The sequence below is a fragment of the Astatotilapia calliptera genome, chromosome 23 (genome assembly GCF_964374335.1).
Source record: "Astatotilapia calliptera chromosome 23, fAstCal68.1, whole genome shotgun sequence".
NCBI classification, from domain to species: domain Eukaryota; kingdom Metazoa; phylum Chordata; class Actinopteri; order Cichliformes; family Cichlidae; genus Astatotilapia; species Astatotilapia calliptera.
In genome coordinates this window covers 25,014,350-25,033,035 of record NC_137443.1, presented here as the reverse complement: position 1 = coordinate 25,033,035, position 18,686 = coordinate 25,014,350, and the positions used below count along the sequence as shown (strand labels likewise).

General features: G+C 41.0%; 2 protein-coding genes across 3 annotated transcripts in view; one reads left to right on the top strand and one right to left on the bottom strand.

Moving 5' to 3' along the window:
* Positions 1–328: 328 nt before the first annotated feature.
* LOC113016919 (nuclear receptor subfamily 4 group A member 2-like) lies at positions 329–7,323 on the bottom strand. Its single transcript, XM_026160110.2, has 8 exons — positions 6,690–7,323; positions 6,562–6,607; positions 5,588–6,411; positions 4,337–4,466; positions 4,078–4,235; positions 3,771–3,970; positions 3,478–3,656; positions 329–1,157 (listed from the first exon to the last, which is right to left on the bottom strand). Exons 3-8 carry the CDS (start codon positions 6,404–6,406, stop codon positions 898–900), a joined length of 1,746 nt encoding a protein of 581 aa, XP_026015895.2. The 5' UTR covers positions 6,407–6,411; positions 6,562–6,607; positions 6,690–7,323; the 3' UTR covers positions 329–897.
* Positions 7,324–7,392: 69 nt separating this feature from the next.
* gpd2 (glycerol-3-phosphate dehydrogenase 2 (mitochondrial)) overlaps positions 7,393–18,686 on the top strand; it is a 36,834-nt gene continuing 25,540 nt past the window's right edge. The window contains exons 1-3 of one of the 2 annotated variants that reach the window (XM_026158497.2): positions 7,393–7,525; positions 12,912–13,018; positions 18,147–18,318. In XM_026158497.2, the coding sequence (XP_026014282.1) occupies positions 12,917–13,018; positions 18,147–18,318 (274 nt within the window). In that variant the 5' untranslated portion in view covers positions 7,393–7,525; positions 12,912–12,916. Of the gene's footprint in view, positions 7,526–12,911; positions 13,019–13,197; positions 15,290–18,146; positions 18,319–18,686 lie in introns of those variants that run through there. The other variant, XM_080297782.1, reaches the window with a different exon arrangement.

The window sequence follows — 18,686 nt, the reverse complement described above, 5'->3', positions numbered from 1 at the left end:
CGTACAGAAAGAATGACCTTTGCATAAAAACAATGTGACATAAATTTGGTCTATGCAATAGGTACATTTAAAAAATGCAAACTTACATATAAGTTTGAAAACATAATTAAAATTTAACAGCAAAATAAAATAATTGAATCTCTTTAAGAATGCGTTTTTACAACAGTAGGTGTTAGAAAGTTGAATTAAATGTTATATATTGTAATTAGAATTGTTATTAAATTCAGTATAACATTTTTAAAGGGACTCTGCATTTCCTGCGATTAAAAATCAAATGTCCAACCATAGTTTCAAATAAATGATAGAAGGCCCAGCAGTCCAGCCAGTGTAACTTCATTTAGTCTTTTATTTATGAAAGTGTGGACAATGACATCTTACTCTGAGAAGACAACAGAGGTTAATGAATATTATTAATCACTAATAAACATGATGGGACGCCTTGTCTCGTATCAAAATGCCTTTGTACACAATGAGTAGCAGGAGAAAGCGTAAAATAAAGTCGTCTGAGTCACTTGCAGTCCATAATCTTGGCCTGACGGGCTCATTAAATCACGCTGTACAGAGTAATAATGGTAGGAAAAGCTTATTTCAGTCTTGCAATGAAATTCATCCTTTTTTTCAAAGTCATCAGCATGCTTCAGTGAAGTTATATTTAGAAATTAAGTGGTCACAATTCTTGGATTAAATTGCTTCCACTTCTCATTTCACTTGTTCTCATCCCAATGTGATCTTCTGGTTCGGTATAACTTTTTAAAAATGTTTTTGTTTCTTATTTTTTTGCGCACAACATCCAGATAGTCAGCAATTATTATCGGGAACAAAGCAAAAGGGGTCTTACAGTGTCCTCGGCGAGAAAACCACAGAAAACCGTTTCCCTGTGTGTCTCCTTTCTTGTCTCTAAAATGGCAACGTGTCGAGGAATAACTTATCTATGATGGCTGGTGGCGGCACCAGATCCTCCAGCTTCAGGTAGAAAATCCTCTGCAGGCCCTGGATGCACAGAGTGCGAAGTTCCGGCAGCTTTTCCAAAAGTCTGGACAAATGATTGGACCAACAGCTCGAGCCTCCATCCGCGCTTGTCCCACCGTCCTTCAAGCACCTGACCACGCTGCTCTGTAGCTCCTCAACTTTCTTTGGCTCCTTCAGTCCATGCCGCTCTGTAGAGAATTAAATAAAAAATGAACTAACTTTACAAAGTTAACCAGGATATATTGAATTCTTTTATTACCTTTTAACTGGTGCTACAATAATTTCATTAAGTAAAATTACTACTTGTAAATCAGACTTTTGGTAGCTACATTCATCTCAAGGCTTTTGTTCTAAAATAACAAAGAATGTGAACTTTTAAAAATTCAGTTTTATCAACCAAATTTCAACCATTCAATTCATCTTATAAATCGCATATTTAAGATTGTTTTGCTTGGGTATAATTTTCAATACTTTTCCAGTCATTATGTTTAGCTAAGATTTTGCCATGCTATCTGTTACTGTTGGTTAGCAAATAGGTTTGACTAATTATATTAATAATTTATTCAATTTTAAAGCCCACTTATCGGGCCTCAACTTAGCTAACAAACTCATTTGTCTCAAACTTTTAGCTATTTCAACTAGTTTTCTTTTACTATTTCAAATTAGCTTTAACTAGTTTTTCTACCCAATTACTTTTAGCTAACCTTTTAGTAGTCAGTTTAGCTAATTATGCTAACTATTAATTTTAATAACATTTTAAAAACTATTTATCCCATATTAACTTTTTTTTTTTTATTAATTATATGAACCACATTTCAACCATTATCATATAAATTGTAGACTAAAGAGATTTTTGTTTAGGTAGAAGTGTCAGTGCTTTTCCAATCATTACTGTCTGTAATGTTAATTAGCTGATAAGTTTAGCTAATTATAGCAAACATTTATCCAATAAATTTAATTAAACATTTTTTGAGCCTCTGGTTGTTGCTAACAAATCTATTTAAACAATTTACTTTTATCAATTCTGTTTTCTTTATTTCAACCACTTTTTAAAAAAACAAATTACACTATTAAATTACCTTAAACTAATTATTCCCCAAAAGTTTTTGTTTTTACCATTTTTGTTATTTTAAAAGATTCTATATAATATTACGTCTTTGCTTTTAGCTAACTTTAGCTGTTGTCTTTACTTTTTCGCAGTCATATTTAGCTAATAGAAACGTATCCATTACTTTTAAATCATTTTTAAGATATTTATCTATTTTAACTAGAAAGTTAGTTATTATAATTTGCTAACTATTTCAACCATAATTAAATGACTAACAATTTATCCATAAATTTTATCAACAAGTTGTCAAACAAACTATTGTTTTGTTGTTGTTTGTTGTTTTTTTTCACTATTTCCAGCCATTACCCTTTAATCTGGGCTAATTACTTGGAACTTTTAGATAACTATTTAAACCAGTTACACTAATTATTGCACTTATCATTCTACAAGATTGTGAAGGACCTCAGCCATCCCAACAACAGACTGTTCTCTCTGTTAAGGTCAGGAAAGCGATTCCGCTCCCTGAAGACCAACACAGAGAGACTGAGGAGGAGCTTCTTCCCGCAGGCGATACGGTCTCTCAATCACACCACCACACAGTACTGACCCACACATATAGTTCTTACACACACACTGGACATTCTGGACATTGTTTTCACTTCATTACTTAAATCACGCTGCTGTTATTGTGTATATATTTATTTATATTTCTTCATACATTCTTATATAGTTCTATATTGTGTATTTTGTTGTACAGTTATTTTATTTTCAACTTTAATTTATATATTTTATCTTATTCTCCCAGTTAAATTACCCTTCATTCTAATTTGTGTTGTACAGTTATTTCATTTTTAACCTTAATTTATATTTTATTCCTTCCTAGTTAAATTTACCCTTTTTAATTTTTCATATTTATTTCCTATCTTATTCATAGCCTTTTCCTTTTTTGTTCTCTTTAGGTCACGAGCAGTTGTCCAAGCATTTCACTACATATCGTACTGTGTATGACTGTGTACGTGACAAATAAAATTTGAATTTGAATTTGAATTTGAACATGGCGTCACAAATTATGTAAAATTGCACACCTTTTGCCAAGTTTCGCTAGATTTTCTCTAGATTTAGAGAAACTAAATCAATAACAATCAGTCCAGCTTACTTGTCATCCCTTAAACATGTAGTTCACATTCAGGAAAGTTTATCCTCAGTAAATTAAAGCTTCACATCCTGGCATGATTTAATAATGTGACTGATTATACAATATTGTTCTTTTATCTTTATTTTGATTTTTCTTTTTTTAAACTGGAGCTGTGTTAATGACAAAAAATATTATAAATGGTAACATTCCCATGTTGAATATTATCAAAATAGATAATCCAGGGTCACTTGAATGTAGCATTTATCGGTTATGTCTTTAAGTTTTGTAAATCGCATGAAGCGGAAAATGTTCTTGGACGTCTCACCGGTGACCAGGGCGAGGGTGCATATACAGGAGAAGGTGGAGACGTCCAAGTTCATCCTCTGCAGATTGGCAGAAAATTCAACAATGCTGTCAATCCATTCGCCAAAGCCCCGCAGACACTGGAGCCGGTGCCACACTGACCCGTCACAGAAGATCAGTTTCCCTTCTTCTGGGTTGGATCTGAAATGTTACAACAGCCTGTGGTTAACGTGTGAAGCTGGAGGGCAGAGGTGAATAAATAAATAAGTAAATAGGCAAATAAATTCTATATAAAATGTGTAAAAGGTTATTTACCTGTACGACAACCGTAAAACAAAAAGTTCCAGGAAGGCAGAGTAGAAGAGAAGGTCTTGGTCATGTTTAGGTAGAGAGGTGAAACCCGGGATCTTCTGCGCCCAACCCCGAATAACCTCTATCGATCTGGTCAGGAGGTCATAAAACTGGCGGACATGCTGAGCATCGTCTCCTGGGGGACTTCCTGGATTCTCTTTAAACTGCATTTAAAGGTCACCGGTCGGATCAGATTGGAAGGAAGGAGGATACCAATGATTATAACTCTACTATGTCTTAGTCGTATATCAACAGTGTCAGTTCTACTTACTTTGGAGTAGTCCAGGCGAGAAGGTGGAGGATTGGACTCCACATGCGCCCTGATGAGGGCGCTCAGGAGGGCGCTGCCAGGTGAGGAGGCGTCTGGAAGAGCTCTGGGTTTGGACGGCAAGCGACCTCTTCGACCTTTCAGGCTGTCTGTCCTCACCACTGCAGAGGAAAAGATGAAGAGGGCGACACTTTTCAGCTCTGACCTCCTAAACGGCACCAAGAATAATGGTTTAAGAAGCTTTTTGGCTCTATCAGTTTACCTTCTTTGACCATTCCCACTGCGAGGCACTTCTGGAAACGGCAATATTGGCATCGGTTCCTTCTGCGTTTGTCCACAGGGCAGCTTTTGGCAGCCAAGCACACATACTTGGCATTTTTTTGCACTGTGCGCTGCACAGAGAGAAGAAGAATCTGCATATTACTCTATATACCTTTTGAAAAATACAATCCTGCACTTTAATAGGTTCATGGCTCTTGGGCTGAGGTGTGGTCGAATTTACATCAGTCTTCTTCCTGATCCAGCAAACACACCTGATGGTTAAAGGACTCTTTGGTTAATAAAAATCTGACTTGTTGGTGTGTTTCTTAAAAACTTGAAACAACTTTCAGTGCTCTAAACACATCTACCACTTGCTGCTGTTCACTAAAACTTTACACAGTACCTTTTCTTTTTCTAGTAAGAGATTTTTGGAAATTTTCTTGTAAAATTTTCAAATTAAAGCACAATTTTGGTCTCTAGAAACGTGTGCTGGTGGATTAGTCTGAAATATGGAGCCATATGGATCTTTTAAAAGATCTAATATGAGAAAAAGGAACAAAAAAAAAAGGTCCCTATGAAAGAAACAACAAGAAGAGACATAACAATAGTAATAGCGGACTTTTTTTTATAAACATACTGTCATGACAATACATCTCAGAGGGCTCATTGTTAAAAAAAATACTTTTGAGCCATTTTAGAAAGATAAGAAAGGTAAAAGTAACCTAACAAGGGGTTAAATTGTTCCTTCAAAATTAGTGGCAGCACTCTTGCTCCTGTGGGCCATCTGAGGCACTGAGCAGTCGGACAGGCAGGTCTGGGTAAATAGAGGGTCGTGGTCATTCATAATTTGGAGACTGGCCCCGGGGAATCTCCCAGTGAAAGACGAAGGAGAAGGTTTTGATTCACGGCACGTTGGTGACCATTTTCATACAGGACATTCGCGACGTTTAACGCGCGTGTCAAGAGACCAAGAGAACAAAACGTGCCTCTGGAGTCTATTGTCCAATTTAGAAGGCCGGTCAGAGCTCCCCGGGGGAAGCTTTATATTATAGCCAATTACTTGGAATTAGAGTTGCATTATGGGATATAATTCCCGTGGGTGTGTAGTTATTTTTTCATCATATTTTTCACAGAAATGTTGGAAGACTTTTGTGCTAAAAAAGGGAGTAAATATCCATAAAAAACAACTTTCAGATCTTCAGAGTTTCCTTTAAAACTGCAGATTTGTATTAAGCCTTCACTGAAAACAAACCTTGAAGAACCCCTTGCAGCCCTCGCAGGTGCGCACTCCGTAGTGCTGGCAGGCTGCGTTATCCCCGCATACCGCGCACACCCCCTCTGAGCTCAGCGGTCCTCGGCCGGGCGCAGAAGAAGTTTGGTATTCCATAAAGTGGTGGCCGTGCGCGAGATGGAGTGGGTGAGCAAATCCAACACCGCTCTGTTTGCCCAGGCCGGTGGAGCCCAAAACGGTGGGTGTTTCCAGCTGCTGGTGCGCCAGAGCTCCGTCAAACTTCACCTGGCACGTGGACAAACTCTGGCCGTCGTGTTGCGCGTGTTTTAGGGACAGCAGGGAAAACCTGGACAGCGCGTTTTTCCTGTGCGTCGCCAAATAGTCCTGCCGAAAGCTGTACAGGGAGCCGGAGTCCTCCCAAATGTGTCCCGACGGAAGCTGGAAGTTGGGCGTGAGGGAGGAGTGCGGGGAGGGGGAGCGGTAGTAATAAACGGGGCTCGGGGAAGAAAGGAGCTCGTCTGACTGGTGCGCTGGGTGCTGATTCGGTTGATAGCGCGGGCACCCGTGCGCATCCTCCACCTTGACGCACGGCAGCTCCCCCTGGACCTGCATCTGAAACAGACACGGGGGCTTTACGTCGTACCCAGAGCCGTAAGAGTCCGCCAGGGGGCCGAAGGTGGGGCCCGAGGCTCCAGCCGACACTTCACTGTTAGTAAGATCCATGCTGAACTTGACAAACTCCGGAGTGAGGAAGTCGCAGCTGCGCTCTCCGCCGGAGCTCTGGGAGGCTGGGCTGGCTCCTTGAGGCGACGAGCCGCACTGGGTCTGGACGCACGGCATGATCACTGCAACAACACACGCAGATGATGAAACGTGTTTAAAAGTGCGATAAAGTGATGCTCTAGTGAGGCAATGTCGCTGGAATTCACCGTCAATGCTTTTTTGTTGATATATTTAATTATAATATTTTTTTAAGGTGAAACAAGCAAACTCACCTTACAATTGATTTTCCACAACCCCCTATTGTGCCCCAAACGTCTCCTGGCACAAACAGAAACAACAGATAATTTGTTAGCGAGCCCAGTCCCCCCATTTAAACTCAAAAGAGTAACATTTCCACTACCTTAGATGTGGATCCAGTGCGGGAGGACGCTGGTGAGTAATCCCATCCCTACTGTGTTGCTGCTCGTGGATCTTCTGAAGCTCTCTGGCTGTATGGACGGAGCGATGGAAATGACTGTTCACTTCAGCCACTCTTTGGCTTTGCAGACTGGCTGCCAGTGGCACCGACAATGTGCTTTTGTTTACGTGCTTACGCGCTCCAAGCCCCATTACGCACGCACTGGCCACAGAGGGGTGGTGTGAGAGAGTGTGTGTGTGAGTATGTGTGTGTGTGTGTGTGTGTGGTTAGAAAGCGGCTCAGTGAATTTGGAAATTATGTTTATAATTAAGTTTAATGTAGTTTTAATAGATGTACGGCTGCAGTGGGGGATTCAGATTGGACTTATCTAGTTGTAAACGTGTGTAAAAGTATATAAAATTACACTTTTTATGTAGTTTTTAAAAACACAAGAATACTACTACACATGCTTTAATCTGCAGGGTGCTTGGTTTACTTATATGTGCACGCCTTCTGTCCTAAATAACAGAGGAAACGACAGCTGGCTCGTTGTTATTATCCCCAAGGAGGATGAAGAAAAGAGCGGAGTTGCGCAATCCTGCCTTTGCCTTACATCAATTTACGTGGCACCGCCTCCGCTCGAACCCAATTGGACGCTCTCAGCCGAGCTCCGCCCTCCGATTGGCTCTCCCCGACATCGCTCGACGTGCCCGCCGGGCTTCCTGGTTGTAGCTGTCAAGCGCTCACTCAAGCTACGGTTTGGATAGCTACCGATGCCCCCAGTCGCCGCCCTGCATCGCCCCGAGCGACTTTTATCCAGCCACGAAGCACCAAGTCCTGTAAGTGGGAATGTTTGTTGTGTCACCCGGTGATTTTCGGACATTTTAAAGCCGCTCTAAATGATTGTCTAACCCGTGTTTTTCTTTTCTTTCCCGACCCCAATAAAGGAAAAAAAAGCAGAACATCTGCGAATTTTTCTTCGCTAGCCGCTATAGGGCTGAGAGACTACCCTTCAGTTTTATCGTGTTCGTGGAGCTAAACACGGGCCATATTTACGTGTCTTTTTAGGCTATTTAAGCCCGCGTGAACGGCTAAATATTTCACACACCCTTTGAAGTGTATGTAGCCTTTTTTTCTTCTTCTTCTTTTTTACAACGTAAAGGCGAAGGTCAACAGTAATCTCCCCCCTCAGAGACCACACCGACACTGATCGCTTACATTTTGATCCACGGCAGGACAACAGTTAAAGATCAAACCGACTTCCTCTTGTGTGGCCCGGCGTACCTGCATCGGTATATCACCACCTGCTGTTAAAAGCAAACACTCCCAAGTAGGACATTTTGAATTAAAAGAAAAAGCCACAAATTTCACGTGTTTCTTCATAAAAATCACCCCCTCCTCCTCTTCCGGATTCATAATGAGCCTGCAGGCTGCTCTAAGTGAAAGCTGGTGACTTTCCCCAGTGACACGAAGACACCAGTAGTGGCATGAATATGGTGTGCCATGTTAATAACAGAGTTTAAGAGTCCTAGTTGCTTCACTCACAAAATCAGGGGTGTCAAACCTGAGGTCCGGGGGCCAGAATCGGCCTGGACTCCAACCGGTCAACTTCAAAAAGCAGGAATGAGGGTGTACATTTTGGCCTTTTAACTATATTTCAAAGGTTTTAGCTTTATCTTAACTGATAAACACCTCCCACATGGCCATTCATGCTACACCAAAGTAAATAGCTATGTAATAGATTTTTTGAGTTTGACATCACAGCACTAAAGGAGGCACCGATTGTGAAAGTCTGGGCTAGTGCTCATGTTTAAATATTCCAGATTGCCCCACACAGCTGGTGCAATACCTTGTCTTTGAGGGTTTTTAGTTAATTGGTATAATTTATTCCTGTCTGTGAGAAACAAACTAGTGTTTAATCTTTGAACACGTAGCCAGCACAAACATAGCATGACATTTGTACACTTTTGGAAAAGATTTTTTTCTTTTTGGAAAAAGAAAAAAAGTGGAACGATGGAGCGACTGGTCTCATTGTGAAACGTCAGGCTAATTATTTTCATCGTCACTTTGTTGGTGTCCACATTATGTGGACCAGTGATGTGGACCACAAATGGGACCTTAATCTTCAAAATTAGCATCATGTTCTTTTAAGTAATGATTTAAACTTGTGATTGGGACCATAAACATATTAGAATAGTGCTTACTGAGGCCATTGGTCAAGGAAGACGTATCAGGGCTGTCAGATTTGTTTTTGAAAGTAGGAAAGTCGCCCCCTGCTGGACTTTTGGAGGCAATAAATTGCACACTGAGCTAAATTTGTCAGACTCACCTAGTCTTAATGCAGGTTTTCACACAGATTGCGTAATTTAGCCTAGTTAAAGTTAACATAGCGAAATTGTGCTTTGTTAATTGATATCTGGCTGTTGGGTAATTGCTAATAAATGGTAAATGGCCTGTATTTATATAGCGCTTTACTAGTCCCTAAGGACCCCAAAGCGCTTTACACATCCAGTCATCCACCCATTCACACACTTGTGATGGCAAGCTACATTGTAGCCACAGCCACCCTGGGGCGTACTGACAGAGGCGAGGCTGCCGGACACTGGCACCACTGGTGTCTGACCACCACCAGTAGGCAACAGGTGAAGTGTCTTGCTCAAGGACACAACGACCGAGACCAAGCTGGAGCTCGAACCGGCAACCTTCCGATTACAAGGCGAACTCCCAACTCTTGAGCCACGATCGCCATTAATAGTTAAACCCAGTCAACAACTAAGATGGCATTTACTGATGTACTCTCTCTGGGTGTGTCTCTTGGCTTCTTTCCATCCAGGCTTGCTTGGAAACTTTCAAAGGGAGGCGCTGTTTAGATACCACACCGCATCAGCTGGCTCATTTTGACGTGAAGGTTCAGAAGCTTTACTTCGACTAAAATCTTTTTTCAAAGACTGCTTGAAGCCCTGTAGAGTCCATGCCTATTTGGTACATCGTGGTGTAATAACTAGAAGATAAAATGCAGACTGGGACTGGACACTTCAAGCAAAATAACTGTTTGTTTGATTTTGATGTCTTTTGAACATGTTTTAATTCACCCAAACAAAATTCAGAAGAAGGCAAACTTCAGCCTGACTTATAGGTGTGAAAAAAGTTGATACTGTTATTAATTTGTAGTTGTTGTTTTGAGAGGTAAAGTTTAGAATTTGGTCAAAAGTTGGCAGTAAAAATAATAAAAGACAGCGTTTGTGTGGCTAATGTCTGGCTGCCACAGTGGTATGCTACATGTAATAGGTCATTAATTACAGCAAACTGCTTGTTGACCTTTGGGCCATCTGCTTTATTAAAATGCATTAGAATCTGCTGCGGTGCACTGCGCTCCCTGGAAACTTGTTTTTCGGCGTACGTTACAGTAGGAATGCAAATACTTTACTGGGGCTCACCTGATGGGAATTGAAATTCGTGGGCCGGCGTGCAGAGCAATGTGTGTCACGTCGTGCTCGTTACGGCACAGACTCATTATCAGAATATTAAAGAGTCAACATCATCATATTCATTGGGGATCAATTTTAGTTGCATTTTCTTCAAGTATTATTTTCTCTGATGTAACCTGTAAAACCTGACCAGATGAGTTTTAATTATAGTTATTTACTGCATGTAACCTGGTTAGACTTTATACTTCCTTTGTCAGAGAGCTGAAGAAATTATGTTTTTTTGGCATGTTATGCATTTGATGCTAAAAAGTTCTGCTTCTTCTTTGCTGAGATTTGCTGCTTTTTTCTTTGTTAAACATCAGCACTTACTATTTGCTACCATTTTATACACCCGATGATCGTGTAATGTTAGGCAGTAATCGATGGGTAGATTAATGATGAAACTGTTCCTTCTATAGTCCCTTTTTACACAGGTAGAATTACACTTAGTGGCCAAAGGTTTGTGGACATCTAAATGATTTACTGATATGTTCCAGTAGACATGGAATTTGGATTCACATTCAGGGGTTTTCTTGGTTGAGAGTGAGCCTTTTTGTTCCACATATACATATAAATATATTATAAATATGAGTAACTAAAATCCATACTTGTTAGAAATAACAGTGATCACCTATTTAGCTCACCAGGCAACCGCTATGATGTAAGGCTAATGAAGAGGCCTGCCCCAAGGCCATTTAATGTAAGTCTTCTGATCTTTTTCTTCTGAAGTTTTTATGCCTTCTCTCATCTGAGCTAGAAATTCCAAAAATATGTGTTTTTTTCTTCGTTATTTAAACTTAATATATAAATTTGGTGGTTTTCCTTTAGTGGGATGCCAAAACATTTTTGAGTGGTCAGGAAAAATGCTGATATTGTTGTAGAAATAAGCCGTTGCATTAGGATCCACATCGAATTGAACATGTTTTTCAAATTCAAATTTTTATTTGTCACGTACACAGTCATACACAGTACGATATGCAGTGAAATGCTTAGACAACTGCTCGTGACCTAAAGAAAAAAAAAATACTGTACAAGTATTAACTGGAAATGAAGAATATAGTGACCAGTGTTGTGCAATCCACATTATGTCTTGTGCAGTGCAAATATGCTTAAAGTGATTTAAGTGATGAAGTGAAAACAATGTCCAGAAAGTCCAGTGTGTGTAAGAACCATATGTGTGGGTCAGTACTGTGTGGTGGTGTGATTGAGAGACCGTATCGCCTGCGGGAAGAAGCTCCTCCTCAGTCTCTCTGTGTTGGTCTTCAGGGAGCGGAATCGCTTTCCTGACCTCAACAGAGAGAACAGTCCGTTTACCCTACATGTCACATCTCACCTTATAATCTTTAGCTTTGTTTGAAGTTAAACAGGTTTTAGCTGCTATTGCCACGGTTCAGCAGTGTGGAAAGCAAGAAGTTGATCCCAATGCAAGACTCAGGAGACAGGACTTGATAAAATCACAGCTTTATTGCTAGCAGTCCATTAAAAACAAAAGGCCAAAAATATGCTTAACAGGGAACTTACTTGGAGGAAAAGTCAGAGAGTGCTGGACAGTGAAAACACACTTCCATGTGGGGGAGGACGCGACAAAAAACAGAGAGAGACTCTGAAAATAAATCTGCAACAGGTAACTAGGGAGATGGGAAACACCAGGGAACACAACTTACATCAGGTAAAATAGGGAAGGTAAAACTCAATACGAGGTACACAAGACTATCAAAATAAAACAGGAAATGGCTAACACTGAGACGCACTAAGACATGCAGACTTGATGCAAATAAGCAAACATAGAAACACGATAGAAACAGAATGACATTCCAAAAAGGGGAGGGCCAGACAACCACAGGAACCCAACTAAGGAAACAGAAAGACATCACAAAAAATGGTGACTAAATATTACAATACCAAGAAGATGAAGTGGAATATAAAGAGAGACTGTTGACAGAGGATAAAATAAATGATGAGGGAAAATAGCAAAAACACATTTTCAAAAACAAAAGGAGCCACTAAACTAGCATAGAAACACAAAAGCCATGACAGCTGTCATCAAAGATAAAATCAACGTAAGCGACTTCCTAGGATCAGGTCTGTGTTTGCATGTTTAACAGGACTCAGAAGAGCGCCTGAAACTTGAAGTTTTTGCAGCTCTCCTGGTTTTCCTCCACAGTTTGAATGCCCTGCTGGGCAGCAGTTACTTATGAAAGTGTGCTGAATGTGTTGACGGGCGATCGTGGCTCAAGAGTTGGCAGTTTGTCCTGTAATCGCAAGGTTGCCGGTTCGAGCCCTGGCTCCGACAGTCTTGGTCGTTGTGTCCTTGGGCAAGACACTTCACCCGTTGCCTACGGGTGGTCAGAAGGCCCGGTGGCACCAGTGTCCGGCAGCCTCGCCCCAGGATGGCTGTGGCTACAATGTAGCTTGCCATCACCAGTGTGTGAATGACCTTAGGGACCAAGTAAAGCACTATACAATACCATTTAATCCTGCTCTGCTGGATACACATAATAATTTTTCCATTCAGGAGGTTTAGCTAACAGTATTTTCCTTATTGATAATTTTGCCAGTTGTTTTTTCCGATACTTTAAATGTCACATGGCGAATAAACTTGTCTCTTTCATCCTGACTTGCAGCTTTTGGACCCTCCCACCTTCCCTTTATCTGCATACTACCTCACAGACTGGCATGCCTGGCATGTCAAAAGCCTGCTAACCCAGGTGTCTCTACTCTCTCTCTGTCTCTGTCCTGCCCTGTACCTTCACTGCAGGGCCGATGGCGTTCAGGAGGGCTCTGAAACGGACGGCCCTTGTAGGCGGTGGGGCGGTTGCCACGGCGTTTGGCCTGTCACAGCTGATCGAGTACAGAAAGACACAGGTAAGAAGAAAACTCGCTCCAACAAATGTTTGCTTTCAGTTTTGTTTTTGGCTAGGACATCCACGCAGATGTTCTTTCACTTTGCATGGAATAGTTTATAGTTTGTGAGAGCTCCTTCTCCTTAACAAAAGAAAAAGAAGAGGCAGACATCTGTTTTTTAGGAAGGGAGTGCCATTCAGGGCATGTCCTGTCTAGATGTTGGAATGTGTTTGAGGTCTATTGGGTGTGTTTTCAGTCTTTGTATTTGATGCTTCACTTGCTGCTGTGCAGGAGGTCGTGATTGGACCTTGAGCTGCACAGAAACGGTGATTACAAATAGTATAATCGGCCACAGCAGCATCAGGTTTTACAGTGTTGTTAGGCTGTAAAATGGAAGTAATCACCCTCACATTCTGCTTCCTCCACTGGTTCACTGCCTACCCACTCGCCATGGAGGTGTGGCCATTTTAGCATTTGGCTTTTCAACATAAAAGTCAAGTGCCTGTCACTAGCATTTTTTATTTTTTGCTATAATGGGAATATTGACCCCCCCTCTCATTATTATGCTCTTTCCAAGAGTTAAATAAGAAAATTGATACCACTGTCATGTCACTTCTCTGAATATGAAGCTACTTTTAACAACCAACAAACTTAGCATAAAGACTGAAAGTTAGGCCAAAGCCACGGTTCTCAAAGTGTGGCCTGCAGGCCAGTGGCGGTCCCTGGTAATTCGCAAGAATCCTCCGCTGTACATTTAATTCATTCACAGTTTTTATCACGGTCATGAATCATACATGTAGTGTTGAAGAAGAAAGAAAGTTCACTGCCACTGGTTCCATAGAAATCAAGAAGTTAAGCAACAGCCAGGTGCTGCTAAGCAAATTCACTTTATTTTCTCATCTGCAAATGTGAGCACCTCTGAAGGTGCATAAATTCTTCCGTGTGTTAACTCAATGCCACAATATTCCTACTAACAGACCTCCCAGCAAATTAAGCCCAAGGTCAGATCATGCAATACTTGGAGAAAGTGCAAAAAAACGAAGAAATGTTCGTGACAGTAAAATGAGAAAAAAGACTGAACAAGTGTGGCCTGTTTGGAGAGTTGAACAGGAAAAGCCTCTTATCTCTAAAAAAAAAAAGAACTTGGCTGTGCAGCTTAGGCTTGCAAAGTTACATCTCAACAAATCACAGGACTTCATAAATGTGCCATATCAACAAAAAGACCTCATACCAGCTGTCAGCACAGTGGTGGAGGGGTCATGATTTGGGCTTGTTTTGCAGCCTCAGAGTATCTTGCAGTCATTAAGCTGACCGACCATGAACTCCTCTGTATACCAAAGTATTCTACAGTCAAATGTGAGACATCTGTCCAACAGCTAAATGTTGGCCAAATTATGTCATGTAATAGGATAATGATCCAAAGCACAGCAGAAACCTTACACAAAAGCATCCATTAGCCAAAAGGAAGGATGAAACGATCCACAAAGGGTTAAAATCTAACATGTAATATGTTTGCTCCGACTAGCCATACTTGTTCAGTGAAGTATGTGAGGATTGACCCACTTTTGTAGCCAGCCTCAAGTGGCCGTTAGAGGAACTGTAGTTCTGAACAACAGCAAGGAAGCATCTTCTTGGACAAGTAGGCTCCAGGCGTCACTCAGAAATACAAGCATCATCCTCTAAGCAGAGAGATTACAAACAGTAAAGTTTTTTAATCCTCTGTTGCCCTCATTTGCCCTCATGAAAACTTTGAGAAGCCCTGGTCCCTGGATTGTACATTTGGTGGAACTGTAGGTCTCTGTGTCCTAATAATGAGCCCATACTTCATGCCTGTATCTCTACTAATGTTGTCCAATGTAGCCAAAAACAGACGTGTCAGGGTATCAATTCCTTCATTTAACTTTGAGCAATAAAAAAAAGTGCATTATTGTTGTTTTTATTTATTTTTTTCATCCATTTGATGCTTTGCGAATCTTGTGTTTATCCACAGGCGACATCAAAACTCTTCATACAGTAAATGATGATTTAGGATCTTTGAGAACAGCCGGAAAGATAAGAATAGATGATGTCTTTACATTCAAGCCTCCAGTCTCAAGCTTGTCTTCTTCAAAAAAAACCTAAACAGCTGTTCCCACTGACTTTATGACGTGTTTTAGGCTTATTATAGGCATGCAACACAACTACATACCAGGCTTTATTTGACTGCACAACCTAATGTGAACTCTGCTTTGTGTCCCGGTGCGATAATGTCTTCTCTTGCCCGTCGCCGTCCTCTCAACCAAGCGTGGATTGGTAAGCAAGAAGTCGACCCTGATGAAATATAATTATTTTTCACAATAGTTTGTAATCATGCATGCCTCTAATCCCAGTAATTGCAGTGCTGATGAGATGAATGTCCGTCTTGTCTCCTTTAGCAAGGGCACATGGCTTGGAGAAGTTTTCAAGACAGCGGCCGATTGGCTATTAGTGTGGGCCTGGCTGCGCCACTCTTTGACTTAACTTGATTACGTTGGGGAAGGTGGGGGGTTGGGAGCACACACCGTCGCTTAATTCTGCGGTGGTGTTTGTCTATGTGCATCATCAGAAATAGACAATGATTATATCATGGTCTTGTTTGCGGCTGCAGGCTTAAATTACAAAAACGCCTGCTGGTATTTGCAAGTCAAATGCCGCGGTGGCTTCAAAGCAGCTTGATGCAATCATTTAGCTCGAACTGCTAAACAAAAAAAAGAAAATTAATAAATATTTCATTAGAAGAGAAATCCTGCATCCTTGTGTCAGAGCTGTTTTCTTTTTTATTGTAGATGTGATTATTTCTTCTTTAAATTCATTATTTTGCTAATCAGACAGTGGGCAAAAGCGATGTTAAAAGCCTGCAGTGTGAATTAATTTTATTAATTTTTTATTTTTGTAAAGCTGAGCAGCATGCTGCAGCAGGTGGTAACCCTCCACACTCTTTGATTTGCAACTAATCGCACCAGGAATGTGTTCTGTTTTTTTTTTTTTTTTTTGTATTAGCAACACTTCACTTGTCGTGGGACATCATAAGCACGTTGTTATTCCACTTTCTGCCAAAAGTAGCTTCATAAGAACAATTTTCAGATTTGAGCCGGAGAGCTCAAAATTTGATTTGTTAAAAATGTCATCTGTAGTCACTTTGGTAACTCGACCATTTTTACAGTCCCCTAATAACTTCTTTCAGTCTTTACCAACCTGAGCCCCTGCAAGAAGATATCTGTAGGTGATGAGCAACATTTTGTTACCAGCACCACACCACCAGCTTGTCGTTATTTACCTACTTATTACTTATTTATTAACAGCTAGCCAACAACATACAATAATTTACTTCAGTGATTAAAAGGATGATGGGAGAAGTAATAAGAGACTTTTCTTGTAAGTGAAGCGTCAGGGTGATGTAGTAAAAATTGTTAATGTGCCTCAGTTAACTGTGTCTAAGCCTGCAGTCACCCACCTGCTGCTAGCCTGGGCTGCAGGACCTTCCGAGAGCAGCCCAGGCTAGCAGCAGGAAGTTGGAAACACGTGAGGTGGAAAGTAAGATGGCCCACATCTACGTGAAACGCCACGTTCTGCAGGTTTTTGATTGAGAACATCAACTTTTTTAAAGTTGGGGAAAAGTGACATAAGCACTCGACTGGGGAAATACGCAACCATGTTAAACTGCTTAGGCCAGAGCACGACTGTGTGTGCAATGAACTTGCGATCTCGTTGCCTTTGTACTGGGTGCTTCAGAGACAGAGACCACAGTGGAATCGACCGGTGCATGAAGATGGCGATAAAACAGCAATAAGGTGGAGTCGGTCTGCTATCAGTTTTTGACTGAATGGGGTTAAAGTGGCACATGCATAGAATCTGTTTTCAATAATACAACAACCAAGTGTAGGGAATCAGTGAAACAATGTAAATCTTTTGCTTTCTGCATGGACAGAAATTCATAATAACTACTTTCATTCAGAGTTCAGTCAGAACCTCATAGATTTGAAACAGATGTTCCTGCAGGACTGCAGTTTAACCGCAAAAAGCCATAGGTGCTCAGCAACCTTACTTTTATATAGGAACGTAACCAGCTGGCAGCCAGTTAAGTCGAGTACAATATTGGAAAGTGATGATATTGTAAGAGAGTTTTGCGACTCAGACTGATGGCACCGCAGCAGCAATCTCTCTGCATTTATAAATTAGACAGCAGTTATTTGTAAATCTTTGCCAATCTAAGAGCGATTCCAGTCCAAGTTGGACTGTCACTGTTTGGAGACGGGTTGCATCCCACCAGGCGACCTGTGCAGGTGTTTAGTAAACAAAAAATGTTGCACATTCAAGCCCTGCGGTGTTTACCCGACTGATTGAGTCATAATTGTTGTTACGTGGCAGAAGTTGCCACATATTTTCGTGACATTTACCATGCAGTTTCATTGCTGAAGAACGTAACTGGCTATGTCAAAAAGCTTTCAGGTACAGATGCAGTGTTGCTACAATTTAGCTCAAGAAAAGGCGAGCAGTAGGTTTTTATCCCTATTTTATCAACTGCTTATTTACTAACTATAAAGTACTCAAAGGAGCAGTATAATATTGGATATACTCACATAAAATAGCCTTATTTGTGCTGCAATTACATAATTACTTTTCTATATGTGGTATAGTCACTTGGGTTGTGCAACATTAAAATAATAAACAGCCGGTTTGTTCACCAGAATCTGCAGGTTTTCAGGTTCAGCATGTTGTAGAAACTCCTTTTAGCCAATTAAGAGCAATGATCATCCATCAAGTCATAACTGTTTTCCCATACATGCATTATATTCCATCCGCCACATTGCTTATTATACTGTAAACATGTCTTACAGTAATCTCATTACACAGTCAATCCAAATGCATAATGTATTGAAATGATTGCAAGTCATTATGCATTATGTCCCATGCCACTCTGAGGTGATTATGGTGCAAGCATCATGTCCTCGCAGTGTGCTTATAATGTTTCAAACGCACCTCAAGGAAAGTGTTGCTACGTTTTCTTTTAATTTAACGTCTAACATAGAAAAGCTAGCTGATTCGCATTCATTACGAAGGGCCCGTGTCTCTTTAAAGCCTCGTGCTCTTTGTGTTCGTGCTGATCCATGTGCGTGTCTGTCACATCCAGGCTCGGTTAGCCCAAGTGGCGGCAGAAGCAGAGCTGAAGGTTCCCTTCATCGATGAGCTCCCCTCTCGGCAGGCGCAGCTCGCAGCGCTGACAAACACAGAGGAGTTCGACGTTCTGGTTGTCGGAGGAGGGGCCACGGGGGCAGGATGTGCCTTAGACGCTGTCACACGCAGTAAGCCCGCCATCAGCAGGGTGTCTCTGCTTTCAGGTTTCACTAGGCTTTGGAAGTGTTCTCACTGAATCATGGTCGAAGGTTTATGATGGTCCTGTACTCTATGCTTCAGTTTTTTAAGAGGTTCTTCTAGATTCTGCAACTGTGCAAAATGGACTGGTTCTCATATCGCTTATGTCCTATTCACCGATTTACACACACATCCATAGAAGCACTGCTTTCAACATCTAAATCCACGAGTATTTACTTTACTTACTTTAGGGTTTTCCTTTAGGTGGCAGTACCTGGTACTTTTAAGTTCATTTCAGGTCTTATTATGTACAGAGTACTGGGCTTGTAAAAGTTGGTTGCAATTAAATCCATGTTTA

Coding starts and splice junctions, on each gene's coding strand:
- LOC113016919 (XM_026160110.2), bottom strand. CDS start 6,406: ATGCCGTGCGTCCAGACCCAGTGCGGCTCGTCGCCTCAAGGAGCCAGC. Junction 4,236..4,336: donor AGTGGGAATGGTCAAAGAAG/GTAAACTGATAG, acceptor TTTCCTCTGCAG/TGGTGAGGACAGACAGCCTG. Junction 3,971..4,077: donor CTCGCCTGGACTACTCCAAA/GTAAGTAGAACT, acceptor CTTTAAATGCAG/TTTAAAGAGAATCCAGGAAG.